We start from the raw sequence: 27,248 nt of genomic DNA, 5'->3' as shown, positions 1-27,248 counted from the left end.
TCACCACCAGGTTCAGAAACAGTTATTACTCCTCAACCATCAGGTTCTTGAACCAGGGGGGATAACTTCACCCAACTTCACTCATGCCATCACTGAATTGTTCCCTCAACCTATGGTCTCACTTTCAAGGACTAAATCTTCACCTCATGTTCTTGATATTTACTGCTTATTTATTATTATTATTATTATTTTTCTTTTGTATTTTCCCAGTTTATCATCTTTTGCATATTGGTTGTTTGTTCGCCCTGTTGGGGGGATCTTCTATTGATTCATTATGGTTTTTGAGAGTATGCCCCAGAAGAAAATGAATCTCAGGGTTGTATATGGTGATATATCTATACGTTGATATTAAATTTACTGTACTTTGAACTTTGAACATGGATGGGAGTGGTATGTGGAGCTATGGTCCAGGTGCAGATCGATAGGACTCGGCTGATCAATAGTTTGGTGTGGACTCGATGAGCCAAAGAGCCTGTTTCTGTGCTGTAGTAATCTATAACTATGATTCTATGACTCTATAAAAGCAGAGGTTATTGGGAATGTGATTCAGTGGTAATTTTTTGTTTAGATTTAGACATACAATTAATGTCTACACAGATGCCATTTCCCTGGCACTACACTCATTTCTGGGCCATTTGCGCAGTAAAGACACTTGTATTAGATGACTGTTTATTGACTGTAGCTCCATCAATACTGTAATCATAACCAAAGTTATCTCTAAACTCCTAATGAATAGATAAGCAAGAACAGTATTCAAGACATGTTTTTCACTGTATTTTGGTACATGTAAACTGGTTTATCAGGATGAAGAAGTTATAAATGGACAAAATTATTATGATCAATTTTGTCAAATATCTTAAAACACTTGTTTTATGAAAATTTTCACATCATATTTTGAAATTGCTGATTATAATTCAATGGTGCTCCTTACTTAAATGTTGATTGTCAATATTTGTGCCCCGCCAGGGAGCAACTTTGACAAGGAAGCAAGATAAAACAAAAAAACTTAAAACTTTTCCAGCATTTTTAGTTTAGCAGATTAAGTAACACCTGTGGTTTTTGCTTTATGACAAAAAACAAGGAATATCATGGCCAAAGTAATGCATCTAGCTGTAGACATAACATCAACATCTTAAGAGGGAAGTGAAGAGATTTACAGGACTGATATCAGGGCTGAGTGGTTTTGGTTATCTGGAGAGAATAGCGAAACTGGGATTACATAGAAACATAGAAACATAGAAAATAGGTGCAGGAGTAGGCCATTCGGCCCTTCGAGCCTGCACCGCCATTTATTATGATCATGGCTGATCATCCAACTCAGAACCCAGCCTTCCCTCCATACCCCCTGACCCCTGAAGCCACAAGGGCCATATCTAACTTCCTTTTAAACATAGCTAATGAACTGGCCTCAACAGTTTGCTGTGGCAGAGAATTCCACAGATTCACCACTCTCTGTGTGAAGAAGTTTTTCCTAACCTCGGTCCTAAAAGGCTTCCCCTCTATCCTCAAACTGTGACCCCTCGTTCTAGACCTCCCCAACATCGGGAACAATCTTCCTGCATCTAGCCTGTCCAATCCCTTTAGGATCTTATACGTTTCAATCAGATCCCCCCTCAATCTTCTAAATTCCAACGAGTACAAGCCCAGTTCATCCAGTCTTTCTTCATATGAAAGACCTGCCATCCCAGGAATCAATCTGGTGAACCTTCTTTGTACTCCCTCTATGGCAAAGATGTCTTTCCTCAGATTAGGGGACCAAAACTGCACACAATACTCCAGGTGTGGTCTCACCAAGGCCTTGTACAACTGCAGTAGTACCTCCCTGCTCCTGTACTCGAATCCTCTCGCTATAAATGCCAGCATACCGTTCGCCTTTTTCACCGCCTGCTGTACCTGCATGCCCACTTTCAATGACTGGTGTATAATCACCCAACCTATCCAAGTCACCCTGCATCCTCTTAGCATCCTCCTCACTGCTAACACTGCCACCCAGCTTCGTGTCATCCGCAAACTTGGAGATGCTGCATTTAATTCCCTCATCCAAGTCATTAATATATATTGTAAACAACTGGGGTCCCAGCACTGAGCCTTGCGGTACCCCACTAGTCACCGCCTGCCATTCTGAAAAGGTCCCGTTTATTCCCACTCTTTGCTTCCTGTCTGCTAACCAATTCTCCACCCACACCAATACCTTACCCCCAATACCGTGTGCTTTAAGTTTGCACACTAATCTCCTATGTGGGACCTTGTCAAAAGCCTTTTGAAAATCCAAATATACCACATCCACTGGTTCTCCCCTATGAACAATTCTCATACCTTCAAAGTTACCCCTCTTTAAGTTCAGAACCTTTGTTTCTGAATTAACTACGTCACTCTCCATGTTAATGAAGAATTCCACCATATTATGGTCACTCTTACCCAAGGGGCCTCTCACGACAAGATCGCTAATTAACCCTTCCTCATTGCTCAAAACCCAGTCCAGAATAGCCTGCTCTCTAGTCGGTTCCTCGACATGTTGGTTCAAAAAACCATCCCGCATACATTCCAAGAAATCCTCTTCCTCAGCACCTTTACCAATTTGGTTCACCCAGTCTACATGTAGATTGAAGTCACCCATTATAACTGCTGTTCCTAGAACTGTAAAGATAAGCACTTTATTAAACTCTCCTTCAAGGAGTTTTAATGGAATTTCTAGAGGGAAAATTTTGCTATTCGTAGGAAGGTTAGTAATTCTAAGGACACAGAATTAAAATTATTGATAAAAAGAAACAAGTGGTGAGGTCAAATGGGGAATTTTAGTGAGTTGTTATTATTGGTGAGTTATTATTGTCATATGTACCAAGATACAGTGAAAGGCTTGTCTTGCATACTGTTCATATAGATCAAATGATTACACATTGCATTGAGGTAGAATAAGGTCAAACAATAAGAATGGAGAGCAAGTGTAAAAGCTTCAGAGTTGTTAATGTATTGATACAATGGACTTGTATGAATGGTTCTGTTTCTTGACATTAAGCTTCACAATACATGGCCTTGTAGAGTGGTGGTGGCAGATTTGATAACAATATTCAGCAGGGAACTATATCTCTGTTTGAAAAAGAACTCACCTGGATTTGAAGAAGGAATGGTAAAATGTACTGAGAGCTAGCTCAGGATGTCACAGGTAGGATGAGCTTCTATCCTGAATGATGTTCTTTTGTGTTCCCTTTTTTTATTCTTTAAAAGTACTATATTTACTGAGTAAATGGACTGCTTTGCTTTATAATAATCTGTTGTGTATTGAATTATACACCTCTTTATCTTGCAATTCATCAGATAATCCAGAGTGCATAGATAACCCTGTAAAACTAGGTTGACAAAGTTCATCCTAAACTCCCATGCATAAATTTCAAAACCTGGACTTTAAGATTGACCCCAATTCCTTTTTTTTTGTATTGTTGTCAACTTTGTATTTCCTTCTGCAATGATTTTATTAGATAATTCCTTCTCTACATCATTGATGGAAGAGTGTCAGACGGCCTAGATGACTTACATTCAGAAATTTTGGCGTAAAATTTTTCTTTCTACCCTATTAAAATCAAGTTTTATATACAGTTATTTGACCAAGAATCTAGTTATACTTTCTAATCTCTGGCTATTGACCTAGTGGACTTCTCTGTCCATCCTCATTCTGAACTTGCTTTGGCACATAGTGTTTTGTTTCCAATTTCTGATTTTTGTTTCCACATTATTTTGAACTCCAGGATTTTTTTGTTTCTATTTTGCTTTTTATCTGTTTTAGTATTTTGTCCAGATATTATTAATTTTTTTGACTGGAGTGTTGAAGGGTGCTTGGTCAGTTCTGCTTTTCAGCTGGGTTAAGACAAGGAAGGTAACACTAAACTCAACACTATTTGGGGAACCAATCTGACATGAGAATCTAAGGTTTTGTTGCAGAACTGCCAGAGCTGGCACTGAGTAGAAGCCAAGAAAGTGAATGGCATTGCAAATGGAGTCTGACAGTGGAAGATATGGAGGCACTAATGTAAATGTGCCTTCAATCTACACTGTTCTTTCTGGTGATTCTGATTTGGAGAGACCTTGGGAGCAGGTTCTTTAATGGGTGTGACCTGAATACTGACAGGCAAGAGTACATCTGCAGCAGGCAGTTCATATCAAAAAGGGAGGGATTGGCAGAGGAAGCTGAAGAGTTGGAGTTCGTAGATTTAATTCTGCCCTCTATCTCCAAAAATTTGTGTTGATAAAGCAATTATTTTTATTAGGATATAAAATAGGAAGGGTGAGAAACTTTTACAGAAGCTGTAGACTAAATGATTTTTGTTTATGTAATTTTATTGGTAAGATCTAATCTGCAATTAAACTACATTTTTAAAGGTTGGCAAAGACTGCTAGATATATTTTATATTAAATTTTGTTTTGGAGCAAAAGACTACTTCATTCAATAAATCTCTGCCAATGTTTATGATCCATATTTAGTATTTATGTTTGACAACAATGCACTTGTTTGCATACAGTACATGCAATTTGTGAATATTTGCATTATTTCAAATACTTTGGGATTTTTGATTTTTGTTGAAATGTGATTGATTAGATCTATACAATTACACCTTGTCGAAAGGATCAGTAGTTGGAAGGATTATAAAGAGTGATCATGGTTAGGCTGTGCTGCTTAGTATCCATGTCCTGTTCAGTTTGTTTTCTCTGTACAATGGATGTAGATACATCTGATCTTTATCTACGACAATGAAGTCAGTGTCGTGTGCACTTTGTAGGACTAACTGATGTTAGTAGTGTGGTTCCAATTATTTGATAGGATCAATAAAGCATATTTAAAGCAAAAATAATTGTATAGAAGTGATTGGTTCATCAATAATTATTTTACTTTGCTTTCTACAGTGTAGAGTAAGTGTATTATTTTATTGATTAAGTTTTATTTTTATGATGATCTAAATGATTTTCAGAAACATTAAGAAGTGGTTCAAAAGGCTTTTACAACTGTGAGCTGCATAAACACCATTTGACCATTCAAGAAGTAGGTCCTCAGGATGCACTATTTGAGGCCTTTTCATGATTGTGGTTTACTCCGCTTTGTGGGGCAACATCACCAACAGGGTTTCAAAGTTGTTTTGAATACAAAACAAAAAATAATCTGTAGTAAAGTGAAAACACATCAGTATAAACTTTATAATTTATTAATTCTTTGTGACTATGATTACATGATTCTTCCTTTTCAGTTCAATCAGCTGAAGAACTCCTGGTTATGTCTATATTCCACACCCAACTCCCTGTGGAGGACTATGAAAGGAAATCTAATGAACAAGCCCATGGTATGAATTTAGACGGTTTACAAGATTTTTTTTATTACTGGTGATCTCTTCCTGTTTGCTCTGTGTTACAGCAAGCTGAAACAACTAACTCCTACTGATTGGCTGACAGTCAATCCTAGGCTGACTTTCACCGACGGGTCGTTGTTCTAACAACATCTCAAATATTCTTGGGTAAACTGTTTAAGTAGTCATACTTTGTGATAAACTGTGAAGCTTTCATAGCTGCATGGTTTTCCTGAATAAAGGTTCATTTCATGTTCTATCTCCTGGCTTGGGTTTCATCAGTCGTAATAGGTCAGTGAACTCAACAAATTAGCGACAAGGATGAGATGCCTGGCTATGATAAGTTCGTAGAGCTTTATTCATTATTAAATGAAATTCTAACTTAATGCTCTCTGGAGGAACAATAGACTACTGTTTAAAACAATCAGCAACCTTGACTGTAAATGGGAGGGCTTTCTCTACTTTTTACAGTTTTAAAGTCAGAATTTAGTTTTACTTGTATTTCAGTACCATTGCATTCTGGGTCCTATTTAGTTAATCCCTGATCTGTTCCCATCTTCCATCATAGTTTCTCTTCCTGTGCCAACTCTGAATGCACTCTGTTGCCATGTTTTTTCTTTTAGTTATTCTCTCTTTGCTTGCCATCACTGATACCATCATTTTTCATCTATTTTAGCTCTTTCTGGGCAGCAATCTTATCTGACTCAGAATGATGTTGGTTCATGGTACATACATTTCCTTTGCGTATCTATAATCTTAAACAGAATTGCGTATCATTTTAAGATACAATCAGTAAGTCACTGCATCTGTGTAAGGAAGAAACATAATAACATAGATCAAGGAAGACGATATCTAAAGTTTATCATAGTGGTTATAGTAGAATAAAAATGATTGCACTTGAGAAACCTTATCAATTTGACAAGATAATATGTTAGAATGATAAATGCCAAAAAGCCACATTGCAGCTAAATGTAATGACATCTGAGCTGACCGTTCATCAACGGAACTTGTGGAACACAGTTAGCCACTAATCTTCAGCCAGAATAGGTCCCAAGAACTACTATCCTCTGTCTTCTGAATCCAAATGGTCAATTTACCATAGATCCTATGCCTCTTAATCTTCAGGATGAACCTCTCATGAATGATCTTGTTAAATGCTTTACTAAAATTCATATACACAATATCCAGCATCTACCTCATGTCACCTTCTCAAAAAAAATTCTGGTTAGTAAGACACAATTTGCCTTTCCCAAAGCTATTCTGACTGTTCCTAATTAGGCCATGGTTGTCCAATTGGTCATAAATCCTATCCCTAAGAATGCTTTCCAATGACTTTCCTACCACTGATGTGAGATTCCCCAGTCTATAGTTTCCAGGATTGCCCCTATTTCCCTCCTTGAATGAAGGAACAACATAAATTACTCACCAATTCTCTGGGAATTCACCTGTGGCTAGAGAGGACATGAAGATATTGGGCAATGCCCCATGAATCTCATCTCTTGCCTTTCTCAGTAACCTGGGCTACATCCCATCAAGCCTTGAGGGCTTATCCACTGTAATGTTCATTAAGAGACCCAGCATTGCCCCTTTCTTTATCTCAAAATACCCTAACATATTAGCATGCTTCACACTAATCTCCCTATCCTCCACGCTTTTCTCCTCGGTATTACTGATGCAAAGTACTCCTTTACAACCTCACTCACATCCTCTGCCTTCAAGCACATGTTCCCTCCTTTATCCTTGACTGGCCCTACCTGCTCCCTAGTTATCCTCTTGCTCTTTGTGTATGTATAGAATGCTCTGGGAATCTCTTTAATCCCACTTACCAAGGACTTTGTTTATGGCCCCCTTTCGCTTTCCTCTTTACCTTCATGCATTCTTGTCTGACTTCTTTATAGTCCTCTTGGGCTCTGTTTGATTTTAGCTTCCTAAACTTTGCATATGCTTCCCTTTTCATCTTGACTAAATTCACCACCTCTCAATATCCAAGGTTCCCTTATCTTGGCATCCTTGTCTATCTTTCTTACTGGAACATACCTGCCCAGAAACAGTTGTTTCTAATTAACTCTCCCTAGCTGCTGTCTAATAGTCTGCACATGGACAGAGTGGATGTGGCAAAGTTGTTTCCCATGATGGGGGAGTCTAGTACGAGAGGGCATGACTTAAGGATTGAAAGGCGCCCATTCAGAACAGAAATGCGAAGAAATTTTTTTAGTCAGAGGATGGTGAATCTATGGAAATTGTTGCCACGGGCAGCAGTGGAGGCCAAGTCATTGGGTGTATTTAAGGCAGAGATTGATAGGTATCTGAGTAGCCAGGGCATCAAAGGTTATGGTGAGAAGGTGGGGGAGTGGGACTAAATAGGAGAGTGGATCAGCTCATGATAAATTGGCGGAGCAGACTCGATGGGCCAAATGGCCTACTTCTGCTCCTTTGTCTTATGGTCTTACGGTCTTTGCCCTGCTCCAACTTATTACTTTCCCACGGGGTCCATGATTATATATCTAATATCTATAGCTATTTTAAAACTTAAGGAATGGTGATCACTGTTTCCTAAATGTTATCTTATTGAAAGGTCTAGTTACCTGGACAGTTCAACATCAGGTCCTGTATGACCCTTCCTCTTACTGGAACACTTACATATTGATTTAAGAAACCGTCCTGAATGCATCAAACAAATTCTGCATAAGGGTCAGTTATGAATAAGGTACACAAGGAATTGAAAATAATCAATGTTGTTCCTTGTTTATAAGGACAACAAGGATAAACCAGGAATTTCAAAGCTGGTGGGCCTTACTTCAGTGGTAGGAAAATTAGTGGAGATGATCCATAAGACCATGATTTATTTGCTTTCTGAAAAGCGTAGACCTATTATGGATAGTCTGCATTGCTTTATGTTGAGAAGGTACTGTTTCAAAAATTTGATTTAGTTTCTTGAGGAGATAACAAAGATGTTTTTTGAGGGTAGGGCTGTGGGTGTTGTCTACTTGGTAAATTAGATCCAAAATTGGCTTGTTCATAGAAGTCAAGAGAGTGGTAGCGGTGTGCTTTTCTGTCTGGAGGCGGTGACTAGTGGTGGTTTGCGTGGATCATTGCTGGAAGCTCAGCTGTTCGTGATGTACGTTGATTGTTTGAAAATGTAGGTGGTCTAGTTTGTAAGTTTGCAGGTAACATGAAAATTGATGGAGTTTTGGATAATTGGGAAGGTCATCAATGGACGCATAAGGATATAGATCAGGCGGAAATTTGCGTCAAGAATTGGTAGAATGATTTCCCAGCTAAATCCCCAGTATTGAGGGCCCAGTCATCCTCAGTTTGAGCTGTTGGTTAGGGTATGCTTTTTAAATGTTTGACAATGGACTCCTGAAATAGACACTCTATTTTGAGCTCTATTGCAGCAAGAAATTGCAAGGTGGACAGAAGAAATGATTCACAGATGTTCTTAAATGCTCCTTGAAAATGTGCAATTGAGTCTCTCTGCCTCATGACCACTCATAATGGAGAAATGGTCATTCATGATGGCATTAAGAGTTTGAAATTCATTTGTCAGGAGCACACAGAAGTTTAGTGTAAATAGAAGGAAGGGAAACATTTCTAAATTATCCATTTATCTGCCCTGAAGCACTTTCTTCCCCAACTGACCACACTAGCCACCTCAGAAATCGTAGAAAGTGAATAGAAGCTTCAGAGGAGTTTATCCTAATGACAGCAGATGGCAGCAGAGTATTACTAATCACTAACTAACTTTCAACTCACTCAATAAAATACTTTATATAAAATTAAATATTTCCTAGGATTGACATCAGAAGACTTAATGACATCGTTTTTTTTGTTTAAGAAATATTTTGATTTTAGCTTTAGCTTCAATTGCAAATTTAGAGCTATTTTAATTATAGTGGGAAATGCACTTTCTATTTTCTTACCAAAATCTTTCTATTTATCTTACCAAAATTTTAATGTTTTTCTTCCAATGAATGTAAAAAGTAAAAATAATCATAGGAGTAGTATGTTAAGTGACAACTCTGAAGTTGTGCTTTAATTTAATAGATTAAGTAGCTTGATTAGTTCTTAAATCCTAAACAAAAGGGCATGGAATCACATTTTAGCTAGATTTGTCTGCCTTTGATTGAATTTATTTATTTATTTAACTCAAGCATGAGAGAGAAAAAGGGATTAGAATAGTTGGGCAAGCGGAAATTCAACATTTTATATTTCTAATAAAACTCCTTATTGGTATCAGCGTTTAGATTTAAAACTTTAGAGATTAAAGTGACAAATTTTAACGGTCTAATGCAAGATAGTATTGTCATGTGCAATGGAGATTGTCAGATTTTTTAGATCAGCTTATAGCGTCAGTACGCCAGCTGGTGGCGTAGTGGCATCAGCGCCGGACTTCGGAGCAAAGGCTCCGGAGTTCGAATCCAGCCGGCTCACTTGTACACTTTCCATCTGTGCTGGGTTAAACGTCGAGCTCGCAACTCGGCCTCATAAAAATAGGAAAGCCTGCTTAAAAAAAACGCTGTCGTGACGGTGTCCCGATGACTCCACTCGGAGTTAAGGGCTTTCTTCAACAGCGTCGGTGCTGCAAGTAGTCAGGCTAAGGTTTTCTGCAACAAAGATATATTTAACTATAGAAGCTAAGAATTTTTGGTATTTTAAACTGCCGGTATGGTGTAGGTGAGAAGTTAATATGGCTTATGATTTCCTCCTTTTGTTGAGGTAATTGAAAACTGAAGAGTCAATAAGCTGCTCATCTCCATCAGCAACTCTCTATTATCTTAGATGTGGAAGTGATGTGTCTTTAAAATGGTATATGATCATTAAGCTTTTGTTAAAAATCGTCGGAAGCATCTGCAAAGTCAGTACATGAGGTTTGAATTACAGCAAGCTTCTTTAAAGCATGGTGTTGGGCACTCTCACCAGTGTGTTGTGCCCACATACTTCTGTATCTATCTCCTTCCCCATTGTTTAGATTAAAGCTCCTTCAATAGCCCTGCTAGGTTCACTAGGGCACTGGTTTTTCCTGGAATCAGATCAAACCTGTCCCATTAAAAAGCCTCCTCTTTCCCAGAACTGTTAACAATGCCTTGTGAATTGAAATCCACTTTTCCAACTTCAGTCTCGGTGACCTGCATTCAACTCTCTGACCTTTTTGAATCTATGCCAATTACATGTGATGCAATCAGTAATCAAAAGATTATTATCTTATATTTCTGGTTTTAAGTTTAGATTCTGTGCACTCAAATATCCTCATTGTAACCTCCATGCTACCCATGTTGTTGGCACCTTCATGGATCATAACAATTAAATATTTCTCTGTTCATTTCATATCTTTCCAACCCTTAACTGACATTGAGCAGGCAACTCTAGTTTTGGGACTTGTGCTCATTACTGCAGTGAAGAGTATCTTCTTCTCTTATTACACTCTGTCATCACTACTAATTCCTTTCATTTCCCCAATTTGAACATTACACCCTTGCCCATGCAAAATGAACAAAAACTGCCTGCTGGAGGAATTTGGTGTATCAAGCAGCATCTGCAAAGGGAAATGGATAGTCTATGTTTTGGGTTGAGAACTTCATCTGGACTGAAAGATTGGAAGGCCAGTCTAAAGAGGTGAGGGGAAGAGGGGAAGGTGGTGGTTGGGGGGTCAAGTGGTGGCAAGTGATAGGTGCAGATAATGACATAGGCTGAGAAGTGATAAGTAGAGGTAACCAAGAGGCACAAGTTAGGGAATCAAAATCAGTTAAGAAAGGAAAGTGGATGGTGTAACCAAGTAGAGGAGGTTACCTCCATTTCCCCCTCTGTGCTGACTCTCTCTATCTGCAATGAAACCCTCCTCACCTAGACCTAATGAACCCCTGCCAGCTCTTGCCCTAACCTTCCCATTTATCCCCGTGTATTGGCTATTCCCTCCCTACTCCTTCAGTGCAGATGAAAGGTCATGACCCAAAATGTCTATATCCTTCCTAGAGCTGCTTGAACCACAGACCTCTTCCAGCAACTTTTGTTTTGTTTCAGATTCCAGTATTTGTTGTCTCTTGTGTGTCCCTACTGAAATAGTCAGTTTGTGCTTTCTTTCTATTTGTGGGAACATGCTGGAACAAAGTGCAAGGGGGGCCATGCCTCTCCCTGAATTCCAGACGTTAAGGTCCTCAAGCTGCAGACCCTTACTCTTAATGGGGATGCTGTTTATCATTGTGATCTTGAGTGTTCTCACATGGAACAGTCAAAAGCCACGCCCTGCCTTGCTGTTTTTTTTATAATTTAATTCGCTTTACTAGGAAGGGTGCTTTGTAGCTGTTAATAATGTTTAATTGTTATTAAGTTCATAATTGATTTCCAGATATTAATTTTAGTTGTGTTGTTAGTACTGAATTATAATTGAGACTCAACCTTCTTAAGGGTGAGAGAAAAACTGTAGAACTCACCATCTAATTATGTTATGGCCTTCCTGTCATGTTGCAGTTTTATTCATATCTCATATATTAAACTCTTGATTTGGGTTGCTACAGGCTGGTGCTTCTTCATTTGTGAAACCCAATTTACTTTCTTGATACAAGCACTGCACCAAATTTTGAGTTTCTTGCTTATAGAATCAGGACTTTGTATATAGTAGTGTAGTGGTTAGCACGATGCTTTACAATGCCAGCAACCCAGATTCTTGCCACTGTCTGAAAGGAATTTGTACGTTCTCTCTATGACCATGTGGGTTTCCTCCGGGTGCTCCAGTTTGCTCCCACAACGTATCGAAAAACATACCAGTTGGTACGATAATTGGTCGTTGTCCATTGCCCTGTGATTAGGCTAGGGTTAAATCGGAAGTTGCCGGGTGGCACTGCTTGAATGGACCGAAGGGCCTACTTCGTTCTGTATCCCAATAAATAAATAAGATTCTGTGTTACTTACTCTTTGTGCCAATGAAAGCCTCTAAGATGGGATTGAGACCTTGTGTTCATCTCCACCTGCTTTCTTATCTAACCCTAGCCCTGAATCCGTATTTTGCTCTTTACTTTATACTTTATTGTCGCCAAACAATTGGTACTAGAACGTACAATCATCACAGCAAAATTTGATTCTGCGCTTCACACTCCCTGGATTACAAATATTAAATATTAAAAATATTAAAAATAGTTAAAATTAGTAAATATTAAAAATTTAAATTATAAATCATAAATAGAAAATAGAAAAATGGAAAGTAAGGTAGTGCAAAAAAACCGAGCGGCAGGTCCAGATATTTGGAGGGTACGGCCCAGATGCGGGTCAGGATCCGCTCAGCAGTCTTATCACAGTTGGAAACAAGCTGTTCCCAAATCTGGCCGTACGAGTCTTCAAGCTCCTGAACCTTCTCCCAGAGGGAAGAGGGACAAAAAGTCTGTTGGCTGGGTGGGTGGTGTCCTTGATTATCCTGGCAGCACTGCTCTGACAGCGTGTGGTGTAAAGTGAGTCCACGGACAGAAGATTGGTTTGTGTGATGTGCTGCGCCATGTTCACGATCTTCTGCAGCTTCTTTCAGTCTTGGACAGGACAACTTCCATACCAGGTTGTGATGCACTCTAGAAGAATGCTTTCTACGGTGCATCTATAAAAATTAGTGAGGGTTTTAGGGGACAGGCCAAATTTTTTTAGTTTTCTCAGGAAGTAAAGGCGCTGGTGGGGCTTCTTGGCAGTGAACTCTGCTTGGTTGGACCAAGTCAGGTCATTTGTGATATTGATCCTGAGGAACTTGAAGCTTTTGACCTGTTCCACTTGTGCACCACTGATGTAAATTGGGTCGGGCGGTCCGCTCTGTCATTTTCTCACAAAATTTTTTTCTTTGCCAAAGCAAAATAATGCATATGCTAGAATCTGAAATTAAAATGAGAAATGGTGAAAATACTTAGTAGTGCCAAGAGGGGAAAAGAGCATGTTGATATTTCTAATTGATGACTTATTGTAAGAGCTTATAATAGGTCATAATACAGAAATATTAATTTCTTTTCTCTCTCCCCTATGTTGTTTTGCTTGCTGATTACTTCTGTCTCATTTTGCTACCATGTCACCATTTCTGTATGACCAAAGGAGTACCCAAAATAACTCTTAGGCAGCCATTTTAGACCTCAGACATGTTGCCAATCCCTTTCAAAATCATAACTTTTGCATTTAGTAACCTGCCCTCAACCACATATCTCTTCCATCTCTAACCTTTCATTACTCCTTAGAAATTTTTAAAAACTTACTCCAACTTTTCTACAGTTCTATGTTTAAACTTCCCAGGTTGAAATATTTTTATATATGAAGAGAATACAGTTTGTAATTTTGTTATTGTATTTGTTAGAGGTTAGGATCACTATTTTTCTGGAGTTATATCTACTATATGTTTAGTTTCTAAAAGTACAGAAAATAGGTGGAGTAGACATCTGGCTTCTCAAGCTCGTCCCGCCATTTATTATGATTGTAGTTTCAATTCCCCTAATGTGGCAGCACTCAAATCCCTGAACTTTCAGAAATAATTCAACCCCTCTTTTTAAAAATGTCCAATGATCCAGCTTCCACAACCCTGCAGAGTAAAAAAAAATTCCAGAGATTTGCCATTTTTTGCAAGATCAAAGCAATATGAAGTCCTGATAGATTTTTAGATTGTACTAAATAAGAGTGTTGCACCCTCAAATTTTATGGAATATGTCAGATTTTCAGAGGCCACATTTATTTTGTAAATATTATACAAAATCTATGATCTTCAACAGTACAAGTTGCTGAAAGTATTTTAAAATAGCTTTTAGTTCTGCACATTAGTTATACAGCAATCTGAGTAAATTGGTTACACATTTATTAGGGTTGGAGCAGGATGTGATATTTTATGCATTGAGTCAAAACAGTTTGTTCAATAAGTGCCAACACTTTATTTTGTCAGTTTACCAGGGCTGTGCTGAAGAAGTTAAATTGCCTTCAGAAGCTTGCTCCAAAAATGTCCAAAACAAAGAAAATGGGAGCCAAATACTTCCCCAAAATAAGATTAAAGTTAAAGATTTTATTAAGAAGAACATTGAGGTATGTAAGTTCATTTCACTACTCCTTGTGTATTTAATATTTCAGTAATATTTAAGTAATATTGTAAGTACAGTTGGCCCTCCGTATCCACTGGGGTTTGGTTCTTGGACCCCCCCCCCCACCGTGGATACCAATTTCCACAGATGCTCGAGTCCCATATATAAAATGGCATAGTGTTTGCATATAACCTACACACATCCTTCCGTATACTTTAAATCATCTCTAGATTACTTATACTACCTATTACAATGTAAATGCTATGTAAATAGTTGTCATACTGTATTGTTTAGGGAATATTGACAAGAAAAAAAAGTCTGTACATGTTCAGTACAGACGCGACCATCGTAGCTCTTCTGGGAACGCTGATGCTGCCTCGGCATCAGCCGATGCCGATTCTCCCGTGATCTTTAAGTTCTTGAGGCTGTAGCGCTTTACGTAGCTAGCCAGTCATCCCCTACTAGCCTTAAACTCCTTCCTCTCGCTCACAACACAAGTGACAAATGAACGAGATGCGAGGTGAACAATGCTCAAACGAGTGCTGGAGAGAGAACCTCCGGTTTTTTTTCCGATCCCGATCCGCGATTGGTTGAATCTGCGGATACGGAACCTGTGGATACAGAGAGCCGACTGTATATTGTTTAAGGATTTTTTTGTTATTTACATAATTCATTATGGGTTATATGTAAAAATATGTGAATGGCATACGTCATTATGCTAGCACATCATATGTGCAGGCCTCACTGGAGTAAAACAAAGTAGACATGCATCTCCTGGCTCCTGTGTTTTTCTGTTGATCAATTTTTGGAGTTAAAAAGCATAACAGTGGTGATGGGGAAGTTTTAAAATGAACCCAAGACAACTGCCTATCTGTTGAAGTGTAGCAAGAAGTTTGAGTTTTAAAAAAGTACAACACGCTTTCTTCTTTGGGAGGAGAGAGAGAGAGGTACAATTTTTTAAAAAAGGCAGAAAACAGAAGAATTTCATGGTTTCATAAACAGAGTACCAAATGATGATAATATTCTTAAAAAAGCAGAAATAGTTGGCTACATTGGAAAGATAGATGCATTCTATTCCATAACAGATAACTGGATTATGTATACAAAAATGAATTGAGCAGTATTTTAAAGCAAATGGAATAGCTGACGAGAAATGAGTGCCAATTTTGCTGAGTGCAATTGGTGGAAGAGCATACAGTTTGCTTATAAGTTTGATTGCTCCAACCAAACCAGCTGAAATGAGCTGATAATATGAAAGTAATGCAGGAACATTATTGATTGCAGAACTCTTTAGGTTTCAAAAACTGATTTAAAAGGAAGGAAAGTTCATTTCAACTTTTGTGGCTGAACAAAGTAAATTGAGTATCGTCAGATCAGTGATGGGGTTAATGATGCACAGAGAGATCGTTTAGTTTGTGTAATCTTACAAAAAACCATTCAAGAATGACTCCTAACTGAAGCACAACTCACACTTAAAAGATCAGTTAAAATCAGAGTATCAATAGAAACAACAACTGGAGATGCAATTGAGTTGCAGTCAGGAATGAAAGTGAGCGTGAATAAAATTGCAAGGTCTGAACAGAAACCTGCCTGGCTGAACAAATTGTGTGACCATTTTGACAGGGGCTCACATACACCAGCCCAATGCAGGATTAAAGGTGAAACTTGCAGAAGCTGTAACGAAGTAGGATACATACTGTACAAAGAACAGGTTGGGCAGTTAAAAATAAATGGGCTGCATTGGGAAGAGAGAAAGATAAAATGTCAAGTTGCAGTTTCAAATGGAGCATTAATCTGCGTGCTGTTGATGGAAAAACCTGATAATGATGAGAGTTACATCGGACTGCTAGCCTTGAAATTTATAATGTGAAAACTCGCAAGAGATAAGTAATATGACTTACCAGAAATGAACAGCAAATTAATTAAAATGGAATTGGAAACTGGCTTGGCTGTTTCAGTCATTGCACAAAATGCTTTTGAATGGCATTTCAAAGATACTGAACTGAAGGCTACATATATCCAACTAAGAACTTATACTGGAGAAAAGATAACTCCTGTAACCGTGAAATACGACAACCAAAAAGCCACACTGGGCTTCTATGTGGTAAGCATTGTGGGGCCATGATTGGCTGAGACAACTACAACATGATTGCAGATCTATCCTCAATTTGCATGCCACATCCTCTGTAATAGAGTCAACAGAAAGTGAATAAAGAAAGATTCTGGATGAAGCCATGGCAGTGTTCAAGGGTGGCACTGGAAAACTCAAACATGTAAAGGGTGAAATAGTCTTAAATGAAAATGCCACACACAAGTTTTTAATAACTGTTTGGTTCCTTATACCATCCGTGGTAAAGTAGCCAGTGAACTAAGTTACATGGAGCCGGAAGGAATGCTTTCCGAGGTTGAGTGGAGCCCATGGACAACAGCCAATAAGGACAGGTCTGTCAGGATTTGTGATGATTTTAATGTCACTATCAACCCAGTACTGAAAGTAGATCAATACCCCCTGCCCAGATAGAGGAAATCTTTGCAAACTTCTTTGGGGGAAAATACTTGAGCAAAGTGGACTTAGCTGAGGCTGATGGAAATGGACAATTTCTCACCATTAACACTTACAAATGGCTTTATCGCTACAGTAGGCTTGTATTTGGAGTAGCATCTGCACCTGGACTCTGGCAGAAAGCCATGGACCAAGTGTTGCTAGGCTGCCCAAGCTCTCAGTGTTACCTGGAAGACATCATTATTACCCATAAGGATGACAAGGAATATCGTCAAAATCTCAAGACAGTGTTAAAAAGTTTAGAAGATTATGGGCTCAGAGCACGATGCAACAAGTATGAATTCTTTAAATCAAGCATCGCTTACTGTGGTCACACCATTGATACTTGTGTAATCCTTGTGCATCCAGTGAAGCTTGCCCATGATGCCTCACCTTATGGTATAGGTGTAGTCATGTCACCTGTTATGAGTGATGGAAGTGAACGCCCCATAGCTTTTGCATTATGTTCCCTTATCGTTGCAAAGAAAAATTATGCACAGATTGACAGAGGACTTGAGTCTGGTTTGGGTGTAAAACATTTCGACCAGTACTTCTGTGGGAGAGAGTTTACCCTTGTTACTGATCATCAGCCACTAGTGTCCATTTTCAATCCGCAGAAAGATGTTCTGCTAACAGCAGCAGCACAAATGCAAATAGGGGCTCTGTTTCTTAGAGGACACAATTACAAGATCAAATTCAAGAGGATGACTAATCATGGAACTGCTGATGGATTGTCCTCTTTAGCCTTGGAAATAGAAATAACTGAAAAATTTACAAGGAGGATACTCGTCTTGATGTATTCTCCCTAATGCAAATAGAAAGCCTCAAGGCTGTGTGCTGAGCCCTCTTCTGTACTCCCTTTTCACCAATACTGCGTTCCTGTACATGGTTCTAACTCCATAATCAAGTTTGCAGACGACACCACGGTGGTTGGCCTGACCAGAGGGGATGACGAGACGGCCTACAGGGATGAGGTCCAGCACCTGGCCGCATGGTGTGCTGACAAAAACATGGCCTTAACACCCAGAAGACCAAGGGGATCATTGTGGACTTCAGGCATGCTAGGAGCCACACTCACGTCCCCATCTACATCAATGGAGCTGTAGTGGAGTGTGTATCAAGCTTCAGATTCCTTGGTGTTGACATTTCCGAGGATCTCACCTGGTCCCTGAGCTCCTCTATCCTGATCAAAAAGGCGCAACAGTGCCTTTATTTCCTGCGGAGCATCAAGAAAGCTCACCTCTGTCCCAGGATACTGATGGACTTTTACCGCTGTACTATTGAGAGCATGCTCACCAACTGCATCTCCGTGTGGTATGGCAATTGTCCCGTATCGGACCGCAAACCACTCCAGCGTGTGGTGAAAACTACCCAGCGGATTATTGGCACCCAAATGCCCACCATTGAGGACATTTACCATAAACGCTGCCTAGGCAGGGCGAAAAGCATTATCAAAGATGCATCTAGGGGAGGGGTGAGGGTAGATATTATTTTATGTAATCAAGTTTGAATATTGAATTAAAAAATTTTTAAAAAAAGGATGCATCTCATCCTAACCATGGACTTTTTACTTTCCTCCCATCCAGTAGGCGCTACAGGAGCCTCTGCTCTCGCACCAGCAGGCACAGGAAGAGCTTCTTCCCTGAGGCTGTGACCCTGCTGAACCTCACATCACAGCGCTGAGCAGTATTTCACCCATACTATACTGTCTTAGTACTTTTATATTTGTGTGCTGTAGCACTTACTTTTTATTCGCAGTTATTTTGTAAATAACACTGTTCTTTTCATTTCTAGTCAGATGATCGCACAATGACAATAAAGTTGAATCTAATCTAATCTATTACAGCGCAGAGATGATCCTAAGGGAAACTAGAAAAGATCCCACACTGTCTCAAGTCTACGTGGCCACACAAAATGGCTGGAATGTCCAGATGAAATTGCCTTTCCCTCATTTTTACGAATGCTGAGATGAGCTTGCCTAGACAGAGGTTGCCTTGTGTGGGGATTGAGAATTGTTATACCATCCAAGCTGAGAGCTATAGTGTTAGAGGATCTACATGCTGGTCATCTAGGCATTGTCAAAATGAAAGAGTTGGCTTGAAGCTTTGCTTGGTATCCTGGGATAGATCAACAGATTGAATGGATTTCCATGTACTGTTTGGGATGCTAACGTGCCCGGAAGATACCAAGTGCAGCGCCTCTCCATCCCTGGGGATGGCCTGTTTTGCCTGGCAGGGGATTCATGTGGATTTTGCTGGACTATTCATGGGCACAAATTTCTTGGCTGTAGTGGATGCAGCTACAAAGTGGGCAGGAATGTTCCCAGTGGCCTTCACTACAGCTTCACATTCTGCTGATGTATTGAGAAGCCTCTTCTCAAGGACTGTTGTTTCAGAACATTTAGTCAGTGAGAAAGGACCACAGTTTGTTGTGGAACAATTTCAGTCATTCCTGAAAATGAATGGAATAAGGCATTTATATCTGCACTGTACCACCCAGCTACAAGTGGCTTGGTGGATAGGTTAGTTTAAAGTAAAACAAGGTAGATACGCATCTCTTGGCTCCTTTGTTTTTCTTTTGCTTAGTTTTTGGCGTTACAAAACATATCAACATCCTTCCTAGGTGGAATTGTTAGGTGCACAATGTTATTAGCTGCAGGCTTTGACTAATTGTTGTTGATGGTGCATTAATTACTTCTATCAATTTTTATTTAACGTGCTTCTGTGTGTACTTTTAAAACAGGCTTATTTATAATGATTTTTTTCTATTTCAAGCCTTTATTGATAATAGCTATTTACTGATATTTTCAGTTAGCAAAAGAAGCTAAGAACCCAGTGCTGTTGACTGATGATGAGAAAAGAAGATTAGCAGAACTATTGAAGAATGTTGATGCTGAGATACCAAACCATGAAGTAAGACCAGCTTTTAGAGATTTACATCACTCTAAGGCAAAAGTAATCTTGATTGCTTGTTGTATTATGTTTTTATAGAGGTACTGTTTTCTGGTACCTTGTCAAAGTAATTATGTTTACTTGTTATTGTCATAAAAATCAAGACAGGTTCATCAACAAAATTTTTGAGGGTATTGATGATGGTGTTATTGGCTCTTACTCACTAAAAACCTGCTTTCTGAAGCATAAGTTGGGTTTTGCAGGATCACTTGGCTCCAGGCTTCATTAAAATTTTAGCCAACTATATCAACTAAAGAATTAAACTCAAGGCGAGGTGTTTCATGTTCAGATCATGATCATTCTAAAGTGATGTGTGACAAACTGCTGAGAGATGGATTTCAATCTCTGCATGACAAAAAAGTTAGGTTTTCAAACAGTGCAGCACAACTCCTGTTACAGGTTTAAATGATAACATCCAGGTTGGGCCATAATGAATGTTGTGCTGCAACTTCTGAATGGGTACTTTGTACCTTTAAATAAAGGGAAATGGAGAATATGGATAAACTAAAGATAGGCAGAAAGAAAGCACTGAAAGTAGTGTTCACTAGGAAGATGGGATGGGATGTATTCTTGGACCCTAAAGCAAGTCATAGTAGTAATTGCAGAATCTAACCACAATGTTCCAACCATGACAGATGTTTAAAATCTTAAGGAATGAAGGGTATTCTCGCAACAGCAGGCCAGACAGTTTAATATATTCCTATATGAATATTTTGTTGTACACCAGCTGGTATTGATGGAAGAATATTTTTTATGGTTTATAATTTTTTTTCTCTCTCTTTGTTGTAGTACCTGGATTGCTATGCTTGGCATCATATAGCTGACATAAAGATAAATTTAAGTGTTATCTCAGGATTAGATAGTTCTATACTTCTAGCAAACAAACCATTTTGATCCAGTAACAGTTGGGGAGGGATTAGAAGCTAATACAGAGGCCACTTTTGATCTTTTTGCGTTAATTTGATCATGTGGACAAGAGGTCTTTTATCTTAGAATGTGAGTGTCTGCCTCTATCTGACATTTCAGACTCTGCATGTGGAAACATGACTCTTCCAAGAGGTCAAGTTCGTTGAATCTCTGTATACAAATCTTTTTAGAAGAATATTTCCAGCTTTGACTTCAGATTTCCATCTCTAACATTCCTTTAGTGCAGGTTTATACCACCACAGCAAATTGTTGCTTTCACATTTGGTCTTTCTCTTCTGCTGCCATATCAGCAGTCCAGTGGTTGAATATTTGAACAGGAGATATCTGAAAGATTATAGGGAAAGAACAAGAGAATTTGTAGTAATTAGCTCACTCATTAAGCCAAAAAGTCACATTCAGCACTGGATGAAGCATGGAAGACTGGGATATAAATTTAGTTATAAAAATAACAGTCATAGAATAGTTTAAAGGGTATTTCATCAGACAGAGAAAGCTGCTAATTGGGGTATTGCACAAACTATTTAATGGGCTCCTTCTACTGATGCAGCCTGAATTCGGGAATATTGTTAATTTTCTAATTTTATTTAAAGAGGGAAGTGCATCAGAGATCTAAAATGCAATAACTTTTAAACAATTTAACTTAATGATGCTTAGCAGAAAAACTGGCAATTATATTAAGAAAAAAATGCAGATCTTATTTTGTAATAAGCACAAACAGTTGTACTGTATATTGTACAAACTATTATCCAAACATTAACGTAAAGAAAAAATATAGTCAACGATGGGAGGTCTTTAAGAAGTCATGTTTGAGCTATAACCCAGCATTATTGATTGATTGCTGTTATATGGCATGGCACCACTGGTCTCCTCATTTGGTTAAGCTCAAGCAAGTGGATAAGGAAGAACTGTACTTCACCAAGTGTGGTTTTACTTCATGACTGCCTGTCGGTTGTGTTCTCTCTGTCTCTCTGTCTCATGGTCCTTTCATTGGTTCCACATCCCCTGCTGGTCAGATTAGCCCACGCTACCTCATTTATTCGATTTCATGCTCCACCTTAGTTTGCTATCAAAATCTATCATCTGCAGCCCTTTGCTTTGTCAATCTATCCCCTCTGAGCCTCAATTGCTATTTCCACTCTCTCCTTCTCTATCTGCTTATCACCCCTCCTCACCTGGATCCATTTTGGCTTGCCCACTCTTGCTCTATCTCTTCCTTTTTATATCTTTATACTGGCAATCTTCCTTCTATCTTTTCAGTCCATAGGATGGGCTCAATCCAAAACAACTATCTATTTCCTCCACAGGTACTGTCTGACCAGCTGAGTTCCTCCAGCATCATATTTGTTCATTTTTATCCATTTACATCTGGAGCTACTTGTGTCAATGCTTCTTGCTCTATTTACCTGGTCCACAGCCTACTGTACCTGAGGAAACAATTTGGAATTTATGCATATGGCAACCTAGTCTTTACAATATATCTTACTTTCTGTAGTTCTGTATGCCCATATGCTGATCAGGACCCGAATAACATTATACATTTCTACAAAGATTGTAATTCTGCTAAAATTCTGTGGACTCCAGTGAAAATAGCATTAACTTTATAAGAACTGCAGTGTACCTGTTAACTAAGCTATGCAAGCTAGGACTTGCTTTGTTGAGATGGAAATATGCCTTTGATTGGCTCCATGTTTTAACATTATATCTTTTGGTTAATAATCTTGTATACATTTTTTAATGCAATCTTTTGACTTTGTGAAAATTGGTGATTATGTGAATATGATGGGTAGGAGAGAGAAAGTGGCTTTGTGGCAAGATTGTGGGCGATACAAAGATAGGTGGAGGGACAGGTAGCATTGAGGAAGCAGGATTCTGCAGAAGGATTTAGACAGATTGGGAGAATAGGCAAAGAAGTGGCAGATGGAATACTATGTAGGGAAGTGTACTTTGATAGAAGGAATAAAGGCATAGATTATTTTGTAAATGAGGAGAAAATTCAAAAATCAGAGGTGCAAAGGGACCTGGGGTCCTTGTGCAGGGTTCCCTGAAGGTTAATTTGCAGGTTGAGTAGGTGGTAAGTAAGGCAAGTGCAATGTTAGCATTCATTTTGAGAGGACTACAATATAAGAGCAAGGATGTAATGCTGAGGCTTTATAAGGCCGTGGTCAGACTGCAGTACTGTGAACGGTTTGGGCTCCTTATCTACGAAAAGATGTGCTGGCATTCGAGAAGGTCCAGAGGAGGTGTATAAGGATTATTCTGGGAATGAAAAGATTAATGTACAAAGTATGAGGAGAGTTTGACAGCTCTGGGCTTGTACTTGCTGGAGTTTAGAAGAATGAGGTGGGATCTCATGAAACATACTGAATATTGAAAGGCCAAGATAAAGTGGATAGTGAGAGGATGTTTCCTTTAGTGGGGGATTCTAGGACTAGAGGTCACAGCCTCAGAATAGAGGGACATCTATTTAGAACAGAGGTGAGAAGGAATTCCTTTAACTAGAGGGTAATGAATCTTTGGAACTCATTGCCACAGATGTCTGTGGAGGCCAGGTCTCTGGGTAGATTTAAAGCAGAAGTTAGGTTCTTGATTAGTCAAGGTGTCAAAGATTATGGGGAGAAGACAAGAGGATGGGGTTGATGGGGATAATAAATCAGCCATAATGGAATGGTAGAGCAGACTTGATGGACTGAATGGCCTAATTCTCCTCCTATGTCTTATAGTCTTATGAAAGTGGTTATGGACAGAAGAGAAAGTTGGTATGAACTGTGTAGGGGAAGAGGGTTGAGGGAGCTGTCATGCGTGTCCTCATATGGTATGTGAGGTGATGGGCTATTCAGTAAGAATGTTCAGGATGTTCATTAAACTAAAGAATTTTTGCACATCACCAATTTGTAGAAGGAATGGATTTAAAGCATCAATAACATGCAATGTGACTGCTGTGTTGAGCTCTAACCTTTTTGAAGGATCTTATAGCACAGATATTTGGACATCCCCAGTTTATAATATTAACTTAAAATTATATTATGAAAGCATAGTGTTAGATAAAAGTATATTTCTACCCCATCAAATAAGTCAGAGCTGGTTTGTGTAACAGCATAAGAAATACAAGAAGGCTGCAGTGAGGAATGTGGGAATTGGCCCATCAGAATGGTAACCAAGGCTTTCATTGAACAAAGTGATACTTTGGCCATGAGACTACCATGTACCAAACACAGGCACGTGACATGGCAGGGAAGGTGAAGTCAGAAGAATGGCAATGTGACTTCTTGTGTGGGATTGGTACAGAAGTGATACCAGTACGTTTGTACATTGTAAAGCTTGTGCTGCTATCACTGAGTATATATAAATTGCCATGACTTGTACAACCGGAGAATGCTCACGGACTGTGTGATCCATTAATTGGATTAATTTCCCCTTCTCCATTCCCAACTCAGCCTCCACAAAGTGAAAAATCATTGAAATTAACCTGAGAAGAGTTTTATGTGGCTCACCACTTCACTGCATTTTAGAATGTAACAATGCTAGGGAACTAAAATGATTTATCTTAATGAACATAGTACTGATTCTCATCTGGCATTGATTTATAATTATCTTACTTAAAATCCTGTCAACACTTCAAACCACATTTTATTAGAACATGACAGATACAATTGCTTTAATTGGCATTGATGAAGAGCCTATTGCTGTAAATACTAAATCGCAGCTTATGGTGCTGGTAGTAGATAACAGGAAGCTGAAGGAAATGAATCCAGTACTGTTCTACAGAATTGATTGTGTTCATAATGCTTTTAAGAAAAATGATATTGTTGTTTATTTGTTCTAATATTTATATTTTTCAATATTTCTCGAAGGATTTTCTAGGACAAATCTAGATTCTATGACTATTGAATTGCTATTACATGCAGCTTAAAGTTTACTTTCTTGTAAAGAAGCTTAATTATCACACCCAGAGTGCAGGCTTCAGATAGTAGATGGGTGACCACTAGGAGAAATAAAGGGAGTAAGTAGTCAAGGCAGAGTTCCCCTCAGCAACCCTCTGGATACTGCTGGGGGTGGACTTATCAGGGCACAGCAGCATCAGCCGGGCTAGTGGCACTGTGGCTGGCTCTGAGGCCCAGCAGGAAAGAGCAATTGCAATAAGAGACTACAGTTAGGGAGATAGATAGGAGATTCTTTGTCCATGCAAAAGACACCAGGATGGTATCCCAGGTGCTAGGGTCCAGGATGTCTGCGAGCAGCTGCAGAAGATTCTCTAGAGGGAGGGTGAGCAGCCAGAGGTTGTGGCACCAATTTACAGAGGACGGGAGGGAGATGGTGAGTATACTCCCTATGGTATGTGTAGGGAGTTAAAGAAGAGTCTGAAGAGCAAGATCTCCAATCTCTGGATTACTCCCAATACCACATGCTCGTCAGGGCAGAAATAGGATGATATTACAGATGAATGAGTAGTTAAAGATGTGGTGCAGGAGGCAGGGTTTTAAATTTCTGGATCATTGGGATTTCTTCTGGGAAAGGTATGACATGTAGAAAAAGGCTGGGTTACACCTGAACCCAAAAGGGACCAAAATCCTTGCGGGCAAGTTTGGTAGAGGGTGTTGGGGAGGATTTAAGTTAATTTAGCAGGACGGTGGAAACTGGAGTGATAGGGCTGACGATGGGGCAGTTGGTATACAAATCGATACAATGTGTAGTGAAACTGTGAGGAAAGACAGGCAGATGATGGAATAATTGCAGTCAGTGGGATGAGTTGAAGTGTAACATGGCAACAAAATTGAAAAGGGTGGCAAATACAGGACTGTAGGTGTTATATTTGAATACATGCAGGATATGCAATAAGGTAGATAATCTTGCAGTGCAGTTAGAGATTGGTAGGTATAATGTCGTGAGCATCATTGAGTTGTGGCCATAAGAAGATCATAGCTGTGAGCTAAACATCCCAGGATGCACATTATATCAAATGGTCGGGTAGGTAAGCAGATGGTATGGTGTGTCTCTGGTAAAAAATGAAATCAAATCCTTAGGAAGAGGTGACATAGGATTGGAAGATGTAGAATCCTTGCGGGTAGAGTTAAGAGAGTGTAAGGGTTAAAAGGCCCTGATGGGAGTTGTATATAGGCCTCCAAACATTAACTAGGATGTGGGATATAAATTACAATGGGAGATAGAAAAGGCACGTAATAAAGACAATGTAACAATAGTCATGGGGTAATTTCAATATGCAGGTAAAATGGAAAAATCAGGTTGGTGTTAGATCTCAAGAAATGAAATTTTTAGAATGCTTAAGAGATGGCGTTTTAGAGCAGCTTGTTTTTGAGCTCTCAAGGAAAAAGACAATCCTGAAATGGGTGTTGTGTAATGAACCAGATTTGATTAGCGAGTTTAAGTAAAGGAACCTTTAGGAGACAGATCATAGTATAATGGAATTTACCCTGCAGTCTGAGAGGCTGAAGATAAGGTCAGACATATCAATGTTACAGTGGAGTAATGGGAATTAGAGGTATGAGAGAAGAGTCGGGAAAAGTTGATTGGAAAGGGACATTACCAGGGATGACAGCAGAACCTCGATGGCTGGAGTTTCTGGGGCAACTCGGAAGCTACATGCTAGGCACATGCCTATGAGGAAGAAGTATTCTAAAGGAAGGATGATGCTACAGTGGTTGACAAGGGAATCCAAAGACAGCATTAAAGCAAGAGAGAGGGTATATAATATAGAAATAATTAGTGGATTTTTAGAGGACTAGGAAGCTTTTAAAATCCAACAGAAGATAACTAAAAAGGCTACGAGGTGAGACTAGATGAAATGTGAAGGTAATGCAAAAGAGAATACTTTAAGATTTTTCAGATATATGAACAGTAAAAGAGAGACAAGTGGATATTGGACTGATAGAAGATGATGCTGGAGAGGTAGCAATGGGGGACAAAGAAACGGCAGGCAAACTGAATAAGTATTTTGCATCAGTCTTCACTGTGGAAGACATGAGTGGTGATACCAGCAATTTGAGTGTGTCAGGGGCAGAAGTGAGTGTAGTTGTTATTACCGAAGAGGTGCATGGGGAGCTGGAAGGGCTGAAGATAGTTAGATCACCTGGACCAGCTGGACCACACCCTAGTGTTCTGAAAGAGGTAGTTGAAGAGATTGCAGAGACGTCAGTAGTGATCTTTCAAGAATCACTAGATTCTAGAATGGTTCTGGAGGATAGGAAAATTGCAAATGTCACTCTAAGAAAGGAGTGAGGCAGAAGAAAGGAAATTATAGGCCAGTTAGCCTGACTTCAGTGGTTGGGAAGATGTTGGAGTCCGTTATTAAGGATGAGGTTGCGGGGTACTTGGAGGCACATGATAAAGTAGGTCAAAGCCAGCATGGTTTCCTTAAGAGGAAATCTTGCGTAACAAATCTGTTGGAACTCTTTGAGGAAATAACAGGCAGGATAGACAAAGACAACAGGAATTCTGCAGATGCTGGAAATTCAAG

General features: G+C 39.2%; 1 protein-coding gene across 3 annotated transcripts in view; it reads left to right on the top strand.

Annotated features, from left to right (window-relative positions):
* fsip1 (fibrous sheath interacting protein 1) overlaps positions 1-27,248 on the top strand; it is a 413,443-nt gene that overhangs the window by 40,157 nt on the left and 346,038 nt on the right. For all 3 annotated transcript variants that reach the window (XR_010018372.1, XM_063051206.1, XM_063051194.1), the window contains exons 7-9: positions 5,235-5,327; positions 14,224-14,360; positions 19,709-19,810. Coding sequence is in view for 2 of the 3 variants with exons in the window: in XM_063051206.1 (XP_062907276.1) it covers positions 5,235-5,327; positions 14,224-14,360; positions 19,709-19,810 (332 nt within the window). In the remaining variant the exon portion in view is untranslated. The remainder of the gene's footprint in view (positions 1-5,234; positions 5,328-14,223; positions 14,361-19,708; positions 19,811-27,248) is intronic.

The sequence above is a fragment of the Mobula hypostoma genome, chromosome 1 (assembly GCF_963921235.1).
Source record: "Mobula hypostoma chromosome 1, sMobHyp1.1, whole genome shotgun sequence".
NCBI classification, from domain to species: domain Eukaryota; kingdom Metazoa; phylum Chordata; class Chondrichthyes; order Myliobatiformes; family Myliobatidae; genus Mobula; species Mobula hypostoma.
The sequence above is the reverse complement of the archived record's forward strand: the minus strand, read 5'-3'. Positions and strand labels throughout refer to the sequence as shown.